The sequence below is a fragment of the Poecilia reticulata genome, linkage group LG7, assembly GCF_000633615.1.
Source record: "Poecilia reticulata strain Guanapo linkage group LG7, Guppy_female_1.0+MT, whole genome shotgun sequence".
NCBI classification, from domain to species: domain Eukaryota; kingdom Metazoa; phylum Chordata; class Actinopteri; order Cyprinodontiformes; family Poeciliidae; genus Poecilia; species Poecilia reticulata.
Window position 1 is genome coordinate 28,346,049 of NC_024337.1, and position 19,361 is coordinate 28,365,409.

Below are 19,361 nucleotides of genomic sequence, written 5' to 3' on the forward strand. Positions count from 1 at the left end.
TCCAAGCTTTGATTTGGAAAAGCATTGCCACTTCCCCTTCACAACTGGATTCTTCTTTGTTTTGGATGCTCATTTAAAATCACAATAATTTTTTTTGTGATGACGTGCGAAAGAAACTGAGGGTAAATTCAAGGCGCCAAATTGCAAAGTCAGTTGTTTTTAAGCTGTGTTTGATATGCAGCATTTTTTAAAGAAGTGAAGGTAACATAGGTACTTCACTGTGCTATGAAATGTAACTGTGTCCCTGGAAAGTACATATTACCATAATACCGCAACTTAAAATAAAAAAATAAAAAATAAAAACACTATGGGTTCGCGCTTTACAAACTACAACTCCCAGATGTAGAGCTTTTCACGTGACGTCATAATTTGTATATACACGTGACCTTAATGGTCCAATCGCGCTTCTTGAAAAACTTAGCAAGAAGCGGGAGTGCGGCTGCTCTCCGAATCTCGTCCTGTTTTCTTCCAAATTCCTTTTCTTTTTCTCGATATGGCGGAGCCCAGTAAAAGACAGCGGCTTAGCCATATCACCAGCGGCTCACAGATGGCTTCTACGAGCTTACCCAGGGGGCCAGAAGGAGCAGGAGAAGCTGGTCCCTTTGTGGAGGGCTCCATACTTCGCATCACGATGAAAAACTTCCTGTAAGTCGTGTTTCCTACGCTGTCAGCCAGCTGCTGAGACCAACGGCTGTAAACTTTTAACTGCTGCTGGAAGAAAACACAACAAAAACAAACAAAGCAGAAACTTTTAGTTGCATTGACACACAGGGCTGCCAGGCTACCCGCTAAAACATTCGCTACGGCTAATGTTTAAAGTTTATTACATTTTGAAACTCTTTAGATGTGAACAAGTCTGAAATGAGGGACAACAAACCAGCCAACAGGTTCCACAGCACTAACAAACTTATTAAACTAGCTAATTTTGGCTCATAGTCGGGGCACGAGCTTTTCTACTAAACATTCATACATGTTCAAGTCTTTTATTAAATCAGTCACGTCATTTTGGGAAAGTTGACTGTATTTTGTATGCGTTTTATGTGATGGCCTGTTGCTAGGGAGATGGCATATAAATAAGTAACGAACTTATCGTTACTCACTAACGATAAGTAAGTGACGAAGATTGATACTTGGATTTCAGATTATTTTACTAATTAAAATCTAAAAGCTGTATAACAGATTTATATTCAACCCCCTTTTAACTCCTGAATAAAATAAAAAAGCGACATGCATCCAAATATCTCATCATTTGTAAATACAGTTCTCTTTTGTGTAATTTAATCTCAGTTTATTAGTGAACATAAACGAGCAAAGGACATCATGAAGCACACCAAACATCAGAAAGTTGCAGAGCGGTTATAAAACAGATTTGAGCATCACATTTAGCATTGTTCAGTTGATCTTTTCTAAATTAAATTGGCATAGCAACTCTGTTAAACTACCAAGATACGGCTGTCCACCTTCACTGGCACACCAAGGAAAGGAGAGCAACAATCAGAGAAGCAACCAAGACACTTATAGTAAATCAGGACCTGCAGTAATCCACAGCTCAGGTGGGAGAATCTGTTTTTGCAGAGCTACTAGTCTTACACGCCACCAATCTACCAGTCCAGTAAAACAGAAGGATTCCACTTAGTAGGTTGAGAGAAGCCTCTTTTATACATACAGTGAACACAACAAACACGTGGAAGCAGGTGCTCTGATCAGATGGGACCAAAATGTAAATTTTTGGACCACATGCAAATAAACTATCTCAGAACAGTCTGCTCTTCACTCTAAACACACCTACCCCCACGGTGAAACGGCACGCTGTAGGGAGGACGTTCTATAGCGTCGCAGAAGACACAAGACTGACTTGTATATTTACTTTGTAGCAAGATGGTGAAGCTTAACGTATCGCCAGAGAAAGGAGGGGGTGGTTTAGATGGAAGCCAGTGTATCTATTCAAATGGCTCAGTCAAAGCCCAGACCTAAAATCTAATCAAAAACCTGTGGAAGGACTTGAAAATTGCTGTTCACCGGGCCTCTAAATTCAGTGTGGCTAATAATGAGTTGTTTTGCAAGAAAAAGTGGTCATAAAACCACAAACTAGGTCGTTGGGGCTGTAATTGCATTTAAGAGATTTATTAAGCTATGTATTTTATCACATAAAACCCCAATGCAATAAATTACTTGAAGCTGTAATATGAGATAAGGTTCAAGCCGCTTCCATTCACTTTAGTACAAATACAATCACAAGATGTTAACATCATTATTCACATTTTGCATGTTAAATGCTTTAATCTGGTTAAAACATTGTTAAAAAGTTTGCACAATCCTATAATTGGGGCCACTTGCTTTCCATTGTATGCCAGCAGAATTAGAATAGTGGCTTGAATATTTTCTTAATCTAAAACTAAGGGAACAGAACCAGACGGAGAGAAAGAGCCCAACACATTATCAGGCTTTATCAAGGGTGATTATCAGTTTGATTTTTCACATGTGCTCTGAAATACACCAGGACAAACTTAGACGTGTCCTTTTGTGCACCGACAGGACGTACGACTACTCTGTGGTGCATCCTGGACCAAATCTGAACATGATCGTTGGAGCCAACGGAACCGGAAAGTCCAGCATTGTGTGCGCCATATGCCTGGTTCTGGCTGGCCGGACTGCAACTCTGGGCAGAGGAGACAAGGTAAAAAGTAGAATCCCAGTGATAAATCTATTTTGATCTTTTTTTTTTTTTAAATATGTGTTAGACAGCCGATGTAAATGATGCAGATGTTAAATCTTTTTGGCAATTAGTTGTTGGAAGCTAATATTGCTTGATCTGTGTTTTATAAAAAAAAGTATATATAAATGTAAAGGTCAGTATGGAGCATAGCTTTGTGGAATCCACTAAACTAGTGAAAGAGTTTGTATTATTTCCACTTTACCCTCCTTTTTCTAAAGAAAGATCTGCAGTATCAATATTTTTAAAACACATTAGCATTTACGGATGAAAACTACAGATTCTCCTTTCTATTTTGCACTTATTTTTTGTTGTAGTTCATGATTATCAACAGGTTTGTTTGTGTGTTTAGGTTGGGCTTTATGTGAAACGTGGCTGCCAAAAAGGTTTTGTTGAGATAGAGCTGTAAGTGACTGTCAACACTCTCATTTTACTAACACACCTTTTGATTTTAAGAAAGTTCCAGTGAATAGTCTTGTTACTAAACTATTAATCTTTCATGTGGCCAGAATGTAACTTTTTATTGTGTACATTCGTGTCGTTTTGCTTATAAAGGTTTAAAAATGGAGGCAATTTGGTAATTAGCCGAGAGATCCACGTGGAGAACAATCAGTCGCTCTGGATGCTAAATGGTGGAATCAGCAACCAGAAAAAAGTGGAGGAGGAGGTGAAGGCTCTCCAGATCCAAGTCAGCAACCTCTGCCAGTTTCTACCTCAAGTAGGTTGATGTAGTTTGATTAAATAGCTTTTAAAAAAAGTCTTCCGTCCCCTTGGACTGTTTTATGTATTGTTACATTATAGTTTGAGTTCTTAATGTATTTTATTGGCAGTCTGATATGACCGTAAGTGTGAAGTGAAAGTAAAGTGGTACATCGTTTTCAAAACCTTTTACAAAATTCAAAAAGTGTGGTGTGTATTTCTGTTCAACAATGATACCCCCACATAAAACCGAACGTAGTCAAAGCCTTCAGATGTGGTAAATAAAGTTTTGAACGCTCCCCCCCCCACATTGGTATCAGACCGTTCCTCGATCCTTTGCAGGAAAAAGTTGGAGAGTTCGCAAAGATGTCCAAAATTGAACTTCTCGAGGCAACCGAGAAGTCAGTTGGGCCACCGGAAATGTACGAGTACCACTGTGAGCTCAAAAACTTCCGCAACAAAGAACGAGAACTGGAGGTAAGAAAGAGACGATTAGATAAAATCCTCTAATTTCTGTACACCAGATGTCACGATCAATTACACTGTGGTGTTACAAGGATGTAAGTTTAGTGGTAGTTCTTGTGAAAGTTACAACGTTGGATCGGGGTTTCTGATGGCTTGGGTTGTTTTCCTGTAGAATGTTGTGAAGGAAAAGGCGAGCTTCCTGGAAAAGGCCAAGCAGAGGAACGAGAGGAACAAGATCGACGTAAACCGTTATTACGAAAAGAAAAGGCACCTGGATGTCATCGAGTTGCTAGAAAAGAAGAAGCCGTGGGTGGTGAGTTGTTGAGACGCTGCACACAACACAAGAGGGAAGGAGACATTCAGCCCAGTCGTGAAGTAACTGTGCTCTTGTGGCTGTGGGACTAGGAGTATGAGACCGCCCGCAAGGAGCTGGAGGGCGTGAAGATGGAGCGGGAAGAGGCCAAAAAGCATCTGTCTGCCCTGAGGCAGGCGCAGGCGCCCATGTTGAAGAAGATCCAGCAGATTGACGACCATCTGAAGCCCAACGAGGCGCAAATGAAGGCCAAGGTGACAAAGTTATCATGGATATAACGATGCCTTTTCTGTTACATTAGCTTTCTGTACTTTCTGTAACTTCCTGCTACAAGTGATTTAGCACTTGTCAGAAAATTAAAGTGACTTTTGATTATTATTATTAAAATACTGAGGTTTGTTTTTCAGACTGCAGCAATCAAAGAAGCCTCTGTGAAGTGCAAACAGAAACAAGATCAGCTGGATCGGAAACACAAAGAGGCAAGACCGATCCTCCGACGAGAAACGCCCCTCGTTTGATCTTTTTAAAGAAAGCGAGTATGACAAAACAGGAAAACACAGGTACGAAGTAACATTCCGCGTGACTCGGCCTCCTCCACAGATCGACGACATTAAACAGAACCTGCGTCTGAAGCAGACCGAAGAGGAGGACCACCAGAAGCGGATCAATAACACCAGACGGACCATCGAGGACCTGAAGTCGGAGCTGGCCAAAATCAGCGACCAGCCGGACGTGACGCCACAGATCAACGCCGTCAACGGGAAGCTGAGGCGCATCCAGGTGGAGAGAGCCAAGATCGAAGGAGAGAGGGCAGACCTGCGCAGGGAGGGCGACAACATCAGCGCCGAGTCGAAAAGTCAGATTCCAAGTTTGATCTAGATAAAAAAAAAAAATTGCAGGAACTTTTTTTTTTCTTTAAAGCTGCACAATTTGCAATCCTTGCAAACATGTTTTTATGTTTTTGCTTATTTGTAGTGTTGGTAAGGAAGCTCAAGGACATGAACAACATGATGAACGCCAAAGAAGAGAAGCTGCGAGGACGCCACAGGGACACGCACGCTGCCCTCCAGTGGCTGAGGAAGAACCGAGAGCTCTTTCAAGGAAATGTCCATGAACCCATGATGCTGGTGGTGAGTCCCACTCTTATAGTGTGGAAAAGATGGTTTCTATTTAGCAAAAAAGCATAGAGAAAAGTGCCGCCATACTAAACTGAGAAGCTGAATTTCATCAAAAATGTCTACTTTATTATTTATGATTTTTGCTTTTGGGTTTCAATTGTAACTCTTCCTTCTGTCCCACAGGTGAACGTAAAGAATCCAGATTTTGCCAAGTACGTGGAGAACCACATCTCCTTCCACGACCTGCGGGCGTTCGTCTTCCAGAGGAAGGACGACATGGAGAAGTTTATGACCGAGGTCCGGGTTGTGCTCATCGTCTAACCTGCGGCGGCGACATTTCCTCTGACTGAGTCTAAAAGCAAAATTTGCTTCGCGACCTCTCCTTGTCCACAGGTCCGCGACAAGATGAACTTGAAAGTTAACTCCATTTCCTCTCCACCGGAGTCGTGCTCCAAGCGGGCGCCGTCCCGAAACATCGAGTCCCTGAGGTCAGATTTTATTTTCCTGAAGGTCAAATTGTGTAATGGATGCATAGTTAAATGTATACCGACTGTCTGTAGGCCGTGTCCCAAATAGATTCTATTAAATGTCCCTGAACAGGGAGCCTGCGGAACACAACTTTGCTCATTTTTCACACAAGTTTAACAAAAGTGGTCCAAGGTTTGTATGAGATGTATCATGATTTTGTGAAATGTATATATAAAAAAATGGATCACCACACTTTTGTATCTCTAAAGTCAGGAAGGTTTAAGGGACTTGATGACTTCTACAGATTCTAGACAAAGGACTGGTCTTATGCACACTCCTTATCTCTACGAATATTTTATTAATTAGGGGCTTTGATGATGCATTTGATTCCTTCTTTTTCTGGTTGGTCTGATTATGCAAAGAATTTAAATGAATTTCATACACAAAGTGCATAATGGGTGGGCATTATATTCAAAACTGTGCACCCAGTTGTCTTCTAACTATTGAACTTGTTTGTGTGAACAGATTTCACAGATTAGCACATCTGGAGTTATTATAGTGGTTTATGAAACGTTTACTCTTGCAGACGCTTTGGCTTCTTCACTTACCTCCGTGAGATGTTTGATGCTCCCGACGAGGTGATGAGTTACCTCTGCTTCCAGTACAAGGTGCACGATGTGCCAGTGGGAAACGAACAGACCAAAGCCCTCATCAAAACGGTACGATCCCGTTCTTATTTCCTTCCAGTCCTTTTGTAACGCTTTCAAATAAATCTGGGGAAAATATTTTAATTCCCATGTAAGCCCGTCGCAATAAGGAATTAATCAAACAATCACTTACAAATTAAAATAAGCTCAACAATTTCTGTTCAGAAATTATTGGGCTGATTTTATATTTTTTGAAGGGCAGTTTTGTTTGTGGAGAAATCATATTCCATTTTATATATTGTTTTTGGTTGTTGTATTTTCTTTTGTTTAAGATTCCTTCCACTTCCAGTCTCAAAGATCAATAAACTTAGCACGTTTATTGATCTTTGAGACGGAGCAAACTTGCATTATTTTGCAATTATGAATACAATGCTTGAAAATGGTCTCGAAACAATATTATCATTTATCGCTATAATTACTCGGACAATTTATCGTCCAGCAAAATTGGTTACTGTGACAGGTCTATTCGAAAAAATTTTATTTTAATGTTATGTGACCATCATGGTGCATTTCTCTAGATTTTTTTTTTTTTTTAAGAAAGCGTTGCCTTTCTATCAAATACTTTTACGTTTTTAGAAAGGACTCTACCTTATTGTTTCCAATGTTCTCTCAGGTGATTGAGGAGCCCTACCTCAAGGTGTTATACACAACAGATGAGAGGTACACTGTAAAAAGGTCCTTCTATTCCAACAAGATAAGTACCAGCAACTCGGCAGTGCACGCCTCTCAGTACCTCTCGATAACCGTGGACGCTGAGGAGAAACGGCAAGTGGAGCAGCAGATGAAGGTAAGAACTACGTATCAAAGCGAACCTGGAAGCAAAACCCGAACCCTTTCCTTCACCCCATCGTGGTTCGGGAGTCTTGGTGCAAATACAGCAGGTTGGGTTTGTTTCCTAGGACTTCAGTCAGTCTTGTTCATCTCTGTCCCAATTAGGCCTGTGAGTCAAGACTGCGAGAGATTGATGAGCAAATGAAGGCCCTGCAGAAGGAGGCTGCCGCACTGGATCGAGAAGAAAACGAGCTGTTATCAGAGAAGAAACGTCTCTCTGAGCTGAAGGGGAAGAGGAGACAACTGGAACAGAAAATCAGCACAAAACAGGACAGGTAAGCCTGTGGGGAAAGGACAGAGGGGTGTTTGTTTGATTTGTTTTTTTAAATATAGATATATTTTCAAACTTTAATGAAAGCACATCTCTTTAAAGTGGCACAGATGGGGCAGACTTTAAGAACAATCTCATCCTTATTTTGTCTGTTTTTAGTCTGAAGCAGATGGAGCAGAATGTTATCGATCTGAAAAAAGTTGAAGAGGAAACTAAAGAAAAAATTAAGGCTGTCAATTTCCTGAAGGTGGCCATAGCTACAGCAATCGTGGCCCAAATGAAGGTATGAAATATCCAACCTTGAACCAAGCCACGTTCAAGATCATCCCGTGTTTCCTATCCGTGGGGGGTTTGAAGCTCATTTCTATAATGCAGTGTGTTCACATGCTGCAGAGCAACACTACATTTCTGCACATTAACACTTCCATCTTCTCATCGTCTGCAGCTGAGAGCCAAGCTGACGATGGAGAAGGTGCATCTGGCTTTGGAGATGGCGGGGTTAACAGCAGAGAAGAACAAGCTGGAAAACGACTGCAGGGAAAGTGCCTCTGAATTTAAAACCATGGAAGTAAGCATAGCAACGCAGCGCCGGATTGCTGCCGCGTTTCCACCGAGGACCTGGCAGCACGGCCTTCATTTACCTTCTCGTTGCAGCAAAGATGCAGCCGTCTGGAGCAGAGGAAGGTCCAGCTGACTGAACAGTGCAAAGGCCTGCTGAAGAGGGCGAAGTCCAACTGTCGGATGCAGCCAGACGAGGCGCTATCAGAAGAGCTGCGCCATGTTGGTCTTCGTCCTCCATCTTTATGTCTTCTGACAGAATGTCGTCCTGGTCATAAAGCATGAAAGCCTTTTGTGACTGATGTATATTTATTAGCTGTTCTGTTAATGCAGGCCTTCAGCAAACTGCCCGACACGGTGGATGAGGTCGATGCCATGCTGAACGAGGAACGCTCCAGAGCCGAGTGCTTCACTGGCCTCAGTGAAAGCGTAAGAGAGTCAAAAACCTGTTTCACTTGGCTATTTGTAAGAAAACCACAAGTTAAAAACAGGGATTTTGTCACTAATGAAGAAACCTAAGCTTGTTATTGTGATTAGTTCACTGCAAAAACACAAAACCTTAACTAGTAGTTTGGTCTAGTGAAGATGAAATGAGATAAAACTAACTTACCGGTACACGGCAAGCTGTATTAGCTTGTTTTAAGTAAACAATTCCTTAATCTTAATTTTAAAAAATCCTAGGTACACCGGCAGATTATTTCACATACGACATGGGGAAAATGTCTTATTAGTGAAATAGTCCACCAGTGTATCTAGTACTTTTTATTTTATTTTATAAATATTAAGGAATTATGTACTTAAAACAAGCTCCTATAGCTTGCTGAAGTTGCTTTTAAATTAGTTTTATCTTCTTTTTTTTTCCATGTGAATTGAGATATTTTTACTAGAAAGTAGACCAAAAAGATTTTGTTTTCTTGTTGTAGAGTAAACATTTGTCCTGTTTGACCCTGTGGTGAAGGTTGTTGAGGAGTACAACAAGAGAGAGCAGGAGATCAAACATCTGGAGAAAGAGCTTCAAAAAAAGACCAACTCCTTGAACGCATATAGACAGAACATATCTGAGGTGCATTATGTAATGAGCAGCAGTTCTATTGAATACGTGTAGACTGTAGTTTTTCTAACAGTGATGTGTGTGTGTGTGTGTGTGTGTGTTGCAGGCGAAGGAACGCTGGCTGAACCCTCTGAAGCAGCTGGTGGAACAGATAAATGACAAGTTCAGTGACTTCTTCCGCTCCATGCAGTGTGCAGGAGAGGTGGATTTGCACTCAGAGAACGAGGTAAAAACAATCGGGGGCAACACAAACTACAGAGATGAATAATAATCCATGACCAAGAGCTTTATTCTAACAACTGTGCGACTTTTAAAGTATTAGAAGCAATTATTATGCATGTAGATTGAACCAAAAGGTTCAAAAAGGTAAATGTTCCCAGATATTTTCCTTGCCATTTTGCGCTTTTGAAACATCCTGTACAAACCTTGTCGATTGCTTGACAATTTGCCCACTCTCAAGTCTGTTTTGATTGATTTTTTTTTCCATATCTGCTGTCTTGCTTTCCTTCAGGAGGAATACGACAAGTACGGGATTCGCATTCGTGTGAAGTTCCACAGCAGCACGCAGCTCCACGAGCTCACGCCGCACCATCAGAGCGGAGGAGAGCGCAGCGTCTCCACCATGCTTTATCTGATGGCCTTGCAGGAGCTGAACCGCTGCCCCTTCAGAGTGGTGGATGAGATCAACCAGGTTCGCTTTGTTCTTAATTCTACTTTTATGTACAGTATAAACGACAGCCTGACGTGAAATCGAACTAAAAGGTGTGGTAGAAAGAAAGGCAGCTGGAGAAAGTTTCTTTTTGTGTGTGTGTTTTTTTCCTAGGGAATGGATCCTGTAAATGAAAGGAGAGTGTTTGACATTGTGGTCCGGACCGCCTGCAAAGAGACGACGTCTCAGTACTTCTTCATCACGCCAAAAGTAAGTATGTCTACTTGATTGACCGCAGTTTGTGTGTCACTTCCTGTTCTACAGAGCAGCTTTTGTGATAAACTAACTCAGGTTAGTTCATCTGTCTTTTTTTTATTATTATTTAGCTCATGACCATTGTGTTTTAATATTTATTGCCTCTAAATAAAAAGTCTGTGCATCTGAACAGTTGGATAAAAACCTGTTTTCTGTTTTGGCACCCATCAGGGGAAGTTATTTATTTATTTTTTTTGTTTCAGGTTCTGAACTCTTGGTATTTTTTATTTCTTTTTTTTGTCTGTAGCTGCTGCAGAACCTGCAGTACGCCGAGGAGATGACCATCCTCTGCGTCCATAACGGGCCTCACATGCTTCCTCCCAACGAATGGGACAAAACGGCTTTCATCCGACGCCGCCTCCAAAGAAAAGCCAGGGCTTAAACCCAACACAGCTAAACGTTTCAAAACTGGCACTGATCTATTTCACACATGGTTTAAAATTGGAAGTTGTTTAGTTTTTCATATCAATACCCAGCTTACATCTTTGACTTTACGGTTTATTTTCATGGTTAACTAGACAGAGATTTAAAGTCACCATTTGCTATTTGCACGATTCCACTTTCTGGTCAGCAATATGTATGTTTTGCATGAAGCAAAAAATGTAAGATAGTGTGATATGTCTAAATAAATTTTGTAAGTCAATGTGTCACTCTTTTATAAAAAAAGGAGACGAACATAAATATCCAAAACTACTTTTTATATGCTGTCTTGAAAAGACTGAAAGCACAGAAAAATTTTAATTGAGAATAAAAGATAAAAATCTGAATTTCTGGAAAGCTAAAGGGGACGACACTGATTTACATTTAGATGATGATGTCCATTTTTGGTGAGATTTTCTAGCTGCTGTAATTGAAAACAAATAGTAATTTCAAATTTTTTGACTTGTTTATTTAACTTTTTGAAATGAGACTGTCCTTGAACTATGTTTTGCACTGTGATCCCCATTTCTTTTTTAGACAACTTGTGACATTCGGGTATTAATTTACAAGTTCATTTTAGGTCATGAGTATTTAAAGTATCTCTATTTTCTTAGGATAAACTAGTGCAGATTTTTCAATTTAATGGACTGTTTGCACCTATGGCGTTAACGTCACATCTCCAGGAGCTAATGCGGCTCACTTGTTTCCGCTTTGTTACCATGACTGCTAGAAAAGACTAAGTCTTTAGCAATAAAAAAAAAGCAATACTATGAACATTGTTGTCTTCCTAATATAATGGGCTTTTAAGTTTTCATTAATTTCCAAGCGATCCTGAATTAAGATGGTGGCGTAAATATTTGCCACTACCAGTTAAAGCTAATGCTGCACACAGTTTGCAGCCTTCACTTCACTCCGGATCAGCCTAAAAATACCGGGGATACGGATGGTAAATAAAGGAGCCATCCCTGAGTTATTTCCATGGAATCACTTCTGTATTCAGCCTCAAAGAGCGAGTTTATGGGAACTAGTGAGCAGACCAGTCAGACAGCCGGGCAACAGATCCTCCTGTACATACTGCTGTCCTAATCTGAGCTCTTCACAAGAAACGTGTAAAGGTAATGAAACGATATAACACGGTCATATTTTTCTAAAAGCAGCAACTTTGAACCTGAACAGTCAGCTGAACCAGAACTCTGACACCAGAGATGTGCTACTGTTAAGCTATGAGGCTTGTGCTCTGTCAGGCTTCGGAAGCTAAAAGCCCGAACTGTAATCTCCCCCGTTAGTCTCGGACACTAACGACAATAAACACATAATATACTTGAAAACAAGATTTAAAAAAAACATTGTCCGTTAGAATGTTTAGATACTTAAATAGCACATTTTTACAAGAACAATGTCCGAGAATATTGCCTACTAGCATAAGCTAAGATTAATGTTAGCCACAAAGTTTAAGTAAAACTCACCTTCATGTCGGTGAATGTATAACGAGGCGTACATCTTAAAACATTTCTCCAGCTTACTTACTTACTTTGCACTCAGACAACGATGTACAAATCTTGACCAAGCCCTGCAAGCACACAGTGTAAAATTATATTTTTATTGGATCGGAAACAATCGAGCCGCTTTTCCCCGAACGCGGAAGCTGAGGTGCAAAGTCCATAGAAATAGACTGATCAAAGTTTGTCCCCCCCAAAAAACCTTAACTTGTTCTTTACTGCACTGCCAAATTAAAAAGATCTTCAATTCTCTTTTTCAAATTTTTTATTTTTTTGCAGGAAAAAAAAAAAGTCCAACTTCATAAATGTTCAGCATCCAAAAGTTTGAGGTGTCAGAAAAGCCAAAAGAAAAAAAATTTAGAGTAGGCCCTATTGAGTATGAAAATGAGTCTACATTAGACTACATTGTTCTGTTTTGGTTTGTTCAAGCACCACCAAAAACAAAAAAACACTGACGGGACCGTTTTATTGTCAGGACCTCATGGTTAGCAGCAGCAGTAGTTGGTAGTTCTTGAAGCCTCCTCCAAAGCTGAAGTTGAGAAAGCAGAGCGCCTGAGAATATTTTCCTGTGGGGTAAAATATTCACATGTTCAAATAAAATAACCTATTTACTTACTTTCAGGATGAGTTGATGTTTAATCAGAATTTTCAATAATCAAGTATAAGCTGCTGTATGTGCTGGTTTCATTTCAACATTTTACCCAGATTTTACCCATCATGTCAGGTAGTGATAGGTGTTCCTCCTTGGGTCGACCCAAACCCTGATGCTGGTTTCTTGCTCTTGTTTTAGCTTGAGCTGCTTCTCTAACTTTTCCCTTTTCCTTCAGATAAAATTAAAAAAAAATAATAATAATTACACGTGTTGAACTACCTGAAACTCCCCTGACACCTCATCTATCTCACCCACCGTTTGCTAAGAGCGTGGGTTTCTCTCTGGCACAACATTTGATTCTTGCTCCAGAATAAGGCCGTATGGTGGTTGTAGATCGTACTTAGTTTGAAATCCAGGCTATCCTTTGGAGGCTGAGGATGACAAAGGAGAATTTTTTTTCAGGTACTTCAAGTGGCTTTCTCTGCTCAAACAGCGTATCAAAGAACTTTTAAAAAAACAAAAAAGAAATGTAACGCTGCACTTGTACACGTTTAAGAGGACTAATATTTGCAGCCTGATTATTTAAATTTTAAAGAAAATAAATATGGTTTCCTGATGATGGAATTTGTCAAGTGTAATTCTGCCATCACAATGTAAATTTTGTCTAATACTACTGTAGGATTTTCTTTCGTTTTTTAAGTCTCATTAGTGAGACTTAGTGATTTTGCACATTTTACCCAACAAACCTACAGCAACATATAATACCTACATGAACATTGTCATTTAAAAGTTTTACATAATACTGGGGCTGCTAAAAGAAATATTATGCGAATATAAAAACAGGATTTAACTGCACTATAGTTTGAAAGTATTGAATTACTGTGCAATAAGCAGTTATTTATTTGGATAAAAACTAGTTTCTATTAACTATGGGTTATTTTTAGTATTTTTATTTTAACTTTGTTTAATAATAATTTACACACTATTAAATTGCAAGATCCTAAAGGTAGACGATAGACTGAAACCTCGAAAGTCATAAAGACTCTTCAAACTCAGCAACAAATTGACGACAGAATGAAAAAGAAAATGATTTAAGGGTCAACCGTATCCACACCCTTGGCAAAGCTTTTTTTTCCCACAAGAAATTTCCCTTTTCAAAATGTAAAACAAATAAATAAATTGGTGAGTCACTTTCTTCTAATACCATGTCTGATTTGACTAAAATATTTAGTTGAAAAGCAAACTTCATTACCGCCGTTACCTGTGGAGTAATAACAGTCCATGTAAACGAGCTCAAAGCTTAGCCCACCTGCCGCTGCTTGGACTCGTCCCCCAGTTTTGGAGAAGGGCCCGGTTCCCGTTTCGACATTTCTGAAAGGGTAAACGGAACCCTAAACCGGCCCTTAAACTTTTGTTGCTGTAACCAGAGTCGGTGTTGCGAACACCAACGTTGCCTAGCAACCTGGTTTCCGGTTTGCTTAGAAGAAATGCGGGGATTTTATACCGTTTGTTCTAAAGTTATGAATACATTTCTTTTCCATCTCAATGAAAGAAAGCCCCCGCCCCCTTGCCAAAATTATCTTTAAGATAATTAAAATGTAGACGTTATCCTGCTATTTATACATTACATCTTCACAAATCTATGAATAAAATTCATGTTTTCCTTAACGTTTAATTATAAAATAAAGATATTTCCGTTGAAATTTAAACGTCTTTACTCCGGAAATAAATTTAAATGTCTGGACTTAACATTTTGAACTGTTTTATTTTAGGAAAAAAAGTGAGTGAGAAGAGTGAACTCTTGACTATTTGGCCTTAAAAGCTTAATAAACACCACGAAGAAAGGGAAGTTTCTTCTAATACAAAATCGTTTTCCATATTCGTGACAGAAACAAAAATGCGAAGGTGACAGGGTTGAACTCCTTTTTGCATCACCTAGCAGAACATCTGGGCCAATCGCCTCTTCCTATTTGCTCCCAGTAAACCACACCTCCCACAGCCAAGCACCAGGCACCTGAAGGCCCAGGTCAACACTGCTGCATCACTGCTGCGCTGCCAGAGCTGAGATGGGGCACCTGAGGATCTGCGCTCTTTCTGCTGTTTTATCGGGGCTGCTTTACGCGCACACCTCTGCAGATCTACCCATGTGCAAAGGGGTGAGAAGATTTACACTGTTGTTATCGTTAGTTACTTTTTTTTTTTCTTCCCGCCTTGTTGATGTTGTCAGCTGAAACAGATGGTGGGGGTCATGAAATGTTAAAAGATGTATGTTTAGACAATTTTATAGCTATCAGAAATATTCAACTGGTCACCAAATTAAATATAATGCAAGAAGTGGAAGTAATCATTTTTAATACTTTAATGTTAAGAAACGCTTCCATTTATTTAAGATGAGGTTTATGGAAGCTGTAGCAACATTTTGGCCTTCCTGATGTACAATGTGTGTATTTGTGTGTGTGGGGGTGGGTGGGGATGTTCATAGCAAGGGTTTGTGCTGCAATCTGCACCCATCTGTTGTTATGGTTATTAGACACTTGTTTTACTACAACGTCCATATGCTGCAGTGTGCTTTGCGCTCGCACCACCCTCCCTTATCCGATTTTCGGTTTGCATGAGAGCAGTTCATTTTCCTACCAGCCAAAACCGTTTTTATATCAGCCTACTCTGGGCTACAGTGTACAACGAGCAGCTTTAAAGTTTTACAGGGTTTCTGTTATTTACTAAAAGGTTAATTTACAAGTAATCCTGAACAGGTGAGTCTGTTCCCATGCCAGTTTCTTTGACCATGAAGAACAGCTGTCACGATGACCCGTTGCCTTGGTTTCCCCCATGTTTGCTCATTGGAGGTGATTAAGTTAAGACCCGTCTCCAGTTTGTTGCATTTTTACATTAGACACCCCCCACTCAAACACACTAATTCCCTGAGGTTGGCTAATCCCTGGGCTTTAACAGAAAAAACAGAGGCAGAGGAGTGGCGGTGCTGCTGTTTCTGTTAACTATTAATCCCACAAAGCGGCTATTGGTCCCCTGAAGTGACCTTCCCTGCTGGACAAGTATTACACCTTGTTGTCGACCAGAGACCAGATCTGCAGGTTATGCAGAGCTCAGTAGTGGTGGATCGGTTGCGGTTGGGTGGTGTCACGTCCCAAAATACATCCCTTTGGGTGTGATCGCTTGAGCACAGCTAAAACTTTGTCCCCGCGCCGCTGCTGGTTCAAACAACACTCTAATATCTGTTTACTGAAGGATTGTAAGGATCAGCCTTTCTTCCTTCAGATCGGCAAATAATCCCTGAAAAACCGCAGAGCATCCTTGACAGGTTTGACAGTCGAAATGGCCCGATAGCAAATATTAGCCTATCCTTTTATTTGTTTAGGAGGCTGGCCTGGATTGAGGATTGAAATACCAGAAGTACATAATGACCCAGTGATCTCATTTTTACAAACAGTATTATCTGTTTTTTCCTCATTCTTGCTTGGAGATGTGTCGTTTTACTCCTGGCTGACTGGTTTCAAGCTGTTTTTCTTTTTTCTTTTTTTTTTTTTTTTGTAATGTTTTTTTCCCTGAAATATTTTGCATCCTATTATAAACACGCTTTATAACTCTCTGTGTGAAAGTCACACCTGTGTTTTGCCTCTGCAGTCTGATTATCACTTTGAGTACACAGAGTGTGACGTACTCGGGTCAAGATGGAGGGTCGCGATTCCCAACAAGGCGGAGACATGCACAGGCCTCCCGGATCCAGTCAAAGGGACTCGCTGCAGTAAGTGACCGCAGTGGTCTGGAAACCTATTTTACACATTTACTGTCCTCTACGTGTTCAGTTTATGGTGCCTTCAAAAATATATCAATAACTGAAAGTGTGCCACAAACTACAGCGCATTTTGGGGTGATTTCGTCCAGCTGGTCGACAAAAAGTACTGAAGCGGTGGAAAGACAACTTTTCATATTGGTTTTCGAAATATTTCAAAAGTGTGTCATTCATTTATATTTAGCTTGCTGTGCAGTAAAAGTGTGCAAAAGCTTACAGTAGAGGGTAGTTTCAAAATGATATCTAAAACTGTTAAGAAATTCACGGAGCACTTTTCTGTTCATCATCTGAAAATGGAAAGCGTACCAAACTTCAAGCCTACCAAAGTTTGACCGTCCACCTAAACTGAGTGTTTATCAGAGTGGGAATCAAGAGTCCCACGGTAACTCTAGAGCTGCAGGAATCCACAGCTCAGGTGGGACAATCCTCATGTTGTGGAGGCGCCTTTCTAAACAGGGAAGCTATTCAGATTTGACCAGAAGATGGCCGCGGCGTCCGGCCTTCAGATAATCTGGCGAACCATTGATTAAGACCACTTTGAAGAAGTTCAATAAACCCTGAGCCGCTGGTAGATCACATTTAAATGAATTAGAGAGGATTTAAGCATTTGTAACAGCGCTGCTCGTCTGCTTTATCTTCATGTTTTCTTGTTTTTCCTGTGTTTTAGCATTTTCTTGCAGTGAAGGAGAGTTCCTCGACATGCAGTCGCAGCAGTGCCAGAAGTGCGCTGCAGGCACCTACTCTTTGGGAACCAGCGTTGCCTTCGACGAGTGGGACATCTTACCAACCGGCTTTATTACTCATGGGACGACGACAAGTGAGGGGAATGCCTTCATAAACTGCTCCAAGTGGGTATAAACAGTAACTGGTCGTAATATAAAATATTATTTATGGTTTAAGGCTTTCAGTAAACCGTTTCTGTTCTCGCAGCTCTACCTGGACACCAAAGGGCGACTATGTGGCCTCCAACACAGATGAGTGCACTGCAACGCTCTCTTATGCTGTGAGCCTGAAGACACCTGGAGCCCTGTCCTTTGAATATTTCTACCCGGACAACAGCGTCTACTTTGAGTTCTTTGTAAGTGCAGCGCTGTTGTGTTACAGCTTCTGGTGTGCAAAAGGAAAATTGGGGTAAAGGTTCCCGCTCCTCTTTAGGTTCAGAACGACCAGTGCCAGGCCACAGATTCCGACAGCCGCTGGATGAGGATTTCAGAGACCAACTGGAGCCACTACGAGGTTCGTCGTCCACTTCAACGCAATTCCTCATCTGTCTTCTCACAGACAAAAAGCTGATTCCCTCTCTGCCTTCACATTTCCTCTCTACAGATAAAGCTGAGCACAGGCAACAATGTTCTGTACTGGAGAACCACGACATTTTCTCTGCTGGGCAGCGCTGTCAAGCCTGTGCTGTTAAGAAACATCCAGGTCTCAGGTGCATTAAAGCTTCCTTACATGTGTGCACAGGGAGAGTGAACGTTTAGTTTTCTTCCCCGACTTTCTTTGTCTGTTAATGATTAATTGCTGATTGATCTTTTTCCTCCAGGGGTTGCCTACACATCTGAGTGTTTCCATTGCAAGCCAGGCACACACAGCTCCACAGCAGGATCCGCCCGCTGCGCCCCCTGCCCTGCGGATACGTACTCCAACAAGGGGGCCACCGTTTGCCACGACTGTGAATCAGACAGCTATGCTGGTACACTTTTTATTTTAATTTTTATCTCTTCTTTATATACTTACTTATTTGCACTTAAACAATGTTGCCAGCATGTAAAGTAGAACATTTGGTGCCCAGGAGGTGACTGAGCGTTCTTATCACAAAATCTTAATGTGAGCTTTATTCTCTTTCACGTCTGCTAGCTCAGTTTTTTTTTTTTTTTACTTGTGTGTTTTGCCACCAGTACCTGGCTCAGGGAGCTGCAAGCCAAGGCCTGCATGCACGGAGAATGACTACTTTTACACCCACACCCCCTGTGACTCAGAGGGAAAGGTAATTATGGAAAACGGCCTTCTCTTGGCTACAGAGAGGATATTTTTCGTAACCCACATTCAACGTCATTACATTTAGCTGGCTGTTTGGAGTGATTAGGACAAATATTCATAACCACTGAACTTTTCCCCATTTTGCCACATTAGTCTTGGTTATAAACTTCAAATTTTGAAAGAAAATGATGGCTTGCATTTGTATTTGGGCCCCTTTCAATCTTGCATCCCAGAGAAACTACTAAGAGGTAAATAGAGTCCATCTGAGTGTAATATGATACCAGCATAAATAAAGATATTCTTCTTCAGCATCCCACACTGCAAACATATCAAATGCTGGGCAGATCGTGTTTCATATGAAAAACTGTGTGTGACAGAAAGTATATCACACGTCACACGCACCAAAACGCCATCAAACCATGTTCATATTCGCATCATAAAAATGGTCCAATCAGAATGCAAAACTAATCCAACTGAGAATTTGTGACAAGATTTTAAAGCTATGTTTACAGACGCTTTTTGCCCAACTTGACCGAGCTCAAGCTATTTATTCAAACATTTAGTTTCTAGGCATATAAAGCTGGTGGACACTCGAAAAGACTTGCAGCTTTAATTACAGCAAATCTACTGATTCAGAAGGTTTGGAACCCATACCCACAACCAGTGGTGGGAAGTAACGAAGTACAAGTACTTTGTTACTGTACTTAAGTACAGTTTTCGTGTATCTGTACTTTACTTAAGTAGATTTAATMATGGGGACTTTCTACTTTTACTTCACTACATTTTACAGTAAGTATCTGTACTTTTTACTTCACTACATTTCTACAAAAGTGTCGCGTTACTCGTTACATCCAAGTCGCGTTGCTCTTTTCTTCCGTTAAAATGTGAAGTTCAGGGACTT

The 19,361-nt window shown here is 40.6% G+C and overlaps 3 protein-coding genes across 4 annotated transcripts in view; 2 read left to right on the top strand and 1 right to left on the bottom strand.

The window, feature by feature from the left end:
• Positions 1-402: 402 nt before the first annotated feature.
• smc5 (structural maintenance of chromosomes 5) lies at positions 403-10,801 on the top strand. 2 transcript variants are annotated; one of them, XM_008413533.2, is made up of 24 exons: positions 405-645; positions 2,536-2,677; positions 3,066-3,118; positions 3,269-3,431; positions 3,755-3,889; positions 4,050-4,190; positions 4,283-4,444; positions 4,598-4,669; positions 4,791-5,046; positions 5,166-5,320; positions 5,492-5,605; positions 5,702-5,796; positions 6,363-6,495; positions 7,097-7,270; positions 7,420-7,589; positions 7,745-7,868; positions 8,031-8,153; positions 8,240-8,365; positions 8,477-8,572; positions 9,102-9,206; positions 9,301-9,420; positions 9,706-9,885; positions 10,018-10,113; positions 10,406-10,801. In XM_008413533.2, exons 1-24 carry the CDS (start codon positions 494-496, stop codon positions 10,538-10,540), a joined length of 3,222 nt encoding a protein of 1,073 aa, XP_008411755.1. In that variant the 5' UTR covers positions 405-493; the 3' UTR covers positions 10,541-10,801. The 2 variants fall into 2 exon arrangements, with proteins under 2 accessions (XP_008411756.1, XP_008411755.1); XM_008413534.2 differs by lacking the exons at positions 9,301-9,420; positions 9,706-9,885; positions 10,018-10,113; positions 10,406-10,801 and having other exon boundaries at positions 403-645; positions 9,067-9,155.
• Positions 10,802-12,327: 1,526 nt separating this feature from the next.
• Positions 12,328-14,137, bottom strand: cfap276 (cilia and flagella associated protein 276). Its single transcript, XM_008413531.2, has 4 exons — positions 13,979-14,137; positions 12,985-13,100; positions 12,779-12,898; positions 12,328-12,643 (listed from the first exon to the last, which is right to left on the bottom strand). The coding sequence occupies exons 1-3, from the start codon at positions 14,036-14,038 to the stop codon at positions 12,793-12,795; spliced, it is 282 nt and encodes a 93-aa protein (XP_008411753.1). The 5' UTR covers positions 14,039-14,137; the 3' UTR covers positions 12,328-12,643; positions 12,779-12,792.
• Positions 14,138-14,224: 87 nt separating this feature from the next.
• The window catches only part of elapor1 (endosome-lysosome associated apoptosis and autophagy regulator 1), a 13,790-nt gene continuing 8,653 nt past the window's right edge, over positions 14,225-19,361 (top strand). Inside the window, exons 1-8 of the mRNA XM_008413532.2 lie at positions 14,225-14,825; positions 16,312-16,432; positions 17,148-17,328; positions 17,411-17,558; positions 17,636-17,716; positions 17,807-17,912; positions 18,024-18,173; positions 18,379-18,467. Of these exons, the coding sequence (XP_008411754.1) occupies positions 14,736-14,825; positions 16,312-16,432; positions 17,148-17,328; positions 17,411-17,558; positions 17,636-17,716; positions 17,807-17,912; positions 18,024-18,173; positions 18,379-18,467 (966 nt within the window). The 5' untranslated portion in view covers positions 14,225-14,735. The remainder of the gene's footprint in view (positions 14,826-16,311; positions 16,433-17,147; positions 17,329-17,410; positions 17,559-17,635; positions 17,717-17,806; positions 17,913-18,023; positions 18,174-18,378; positions 18,468-19,361) is intronic.

Bases quoted from the DNA above. Each gene is read 5' to 3' on its own strand.
- cfap276 (XM_008413531.2), bottom strand. From the start codon at position 14,038: ATGTCGAAACGGGAACCGGGCCCTTCTCCAAAACTGGGGGACGAGTCC. The intron at 13,101-13,978 runs GTGGGCTAAGCT...TGTCATCCTCAG, and splicing joins ACGAGTCCAAGCAGCGGCAG to CCTCCAAAGGATAGCCTGGA. The intron at 12,899-12,984 runs GTGGGTGAGATA...TTTTATCTGAAG, and splicing joins ACCCACGCTCTTAGCAAACG to GAAAAGGGAAAAGTTAGAGA.
- smc5 (XM_008413533.2), top strand. From the start codon at position 494: ATGGCGGAGCCCAGTAAAAGACAGCGGCTTAGCCATATCACCAGCGGC. The intron at 4,445-4,597 runs GTGACAAAGTTA...TTTGTTTTTCAG, and splicing joins AGGCGCAAATGAAGGCCAAG to ACTGCAGCAATCAAAGAAGC. The intron at 5,606-5,701 runs GTCCGGGTTGTG...CCTTGTCCACAG, and splicing joins TGGAGAAGTTTATGACCGAG to GTCCGCGACAAGATGAACTT.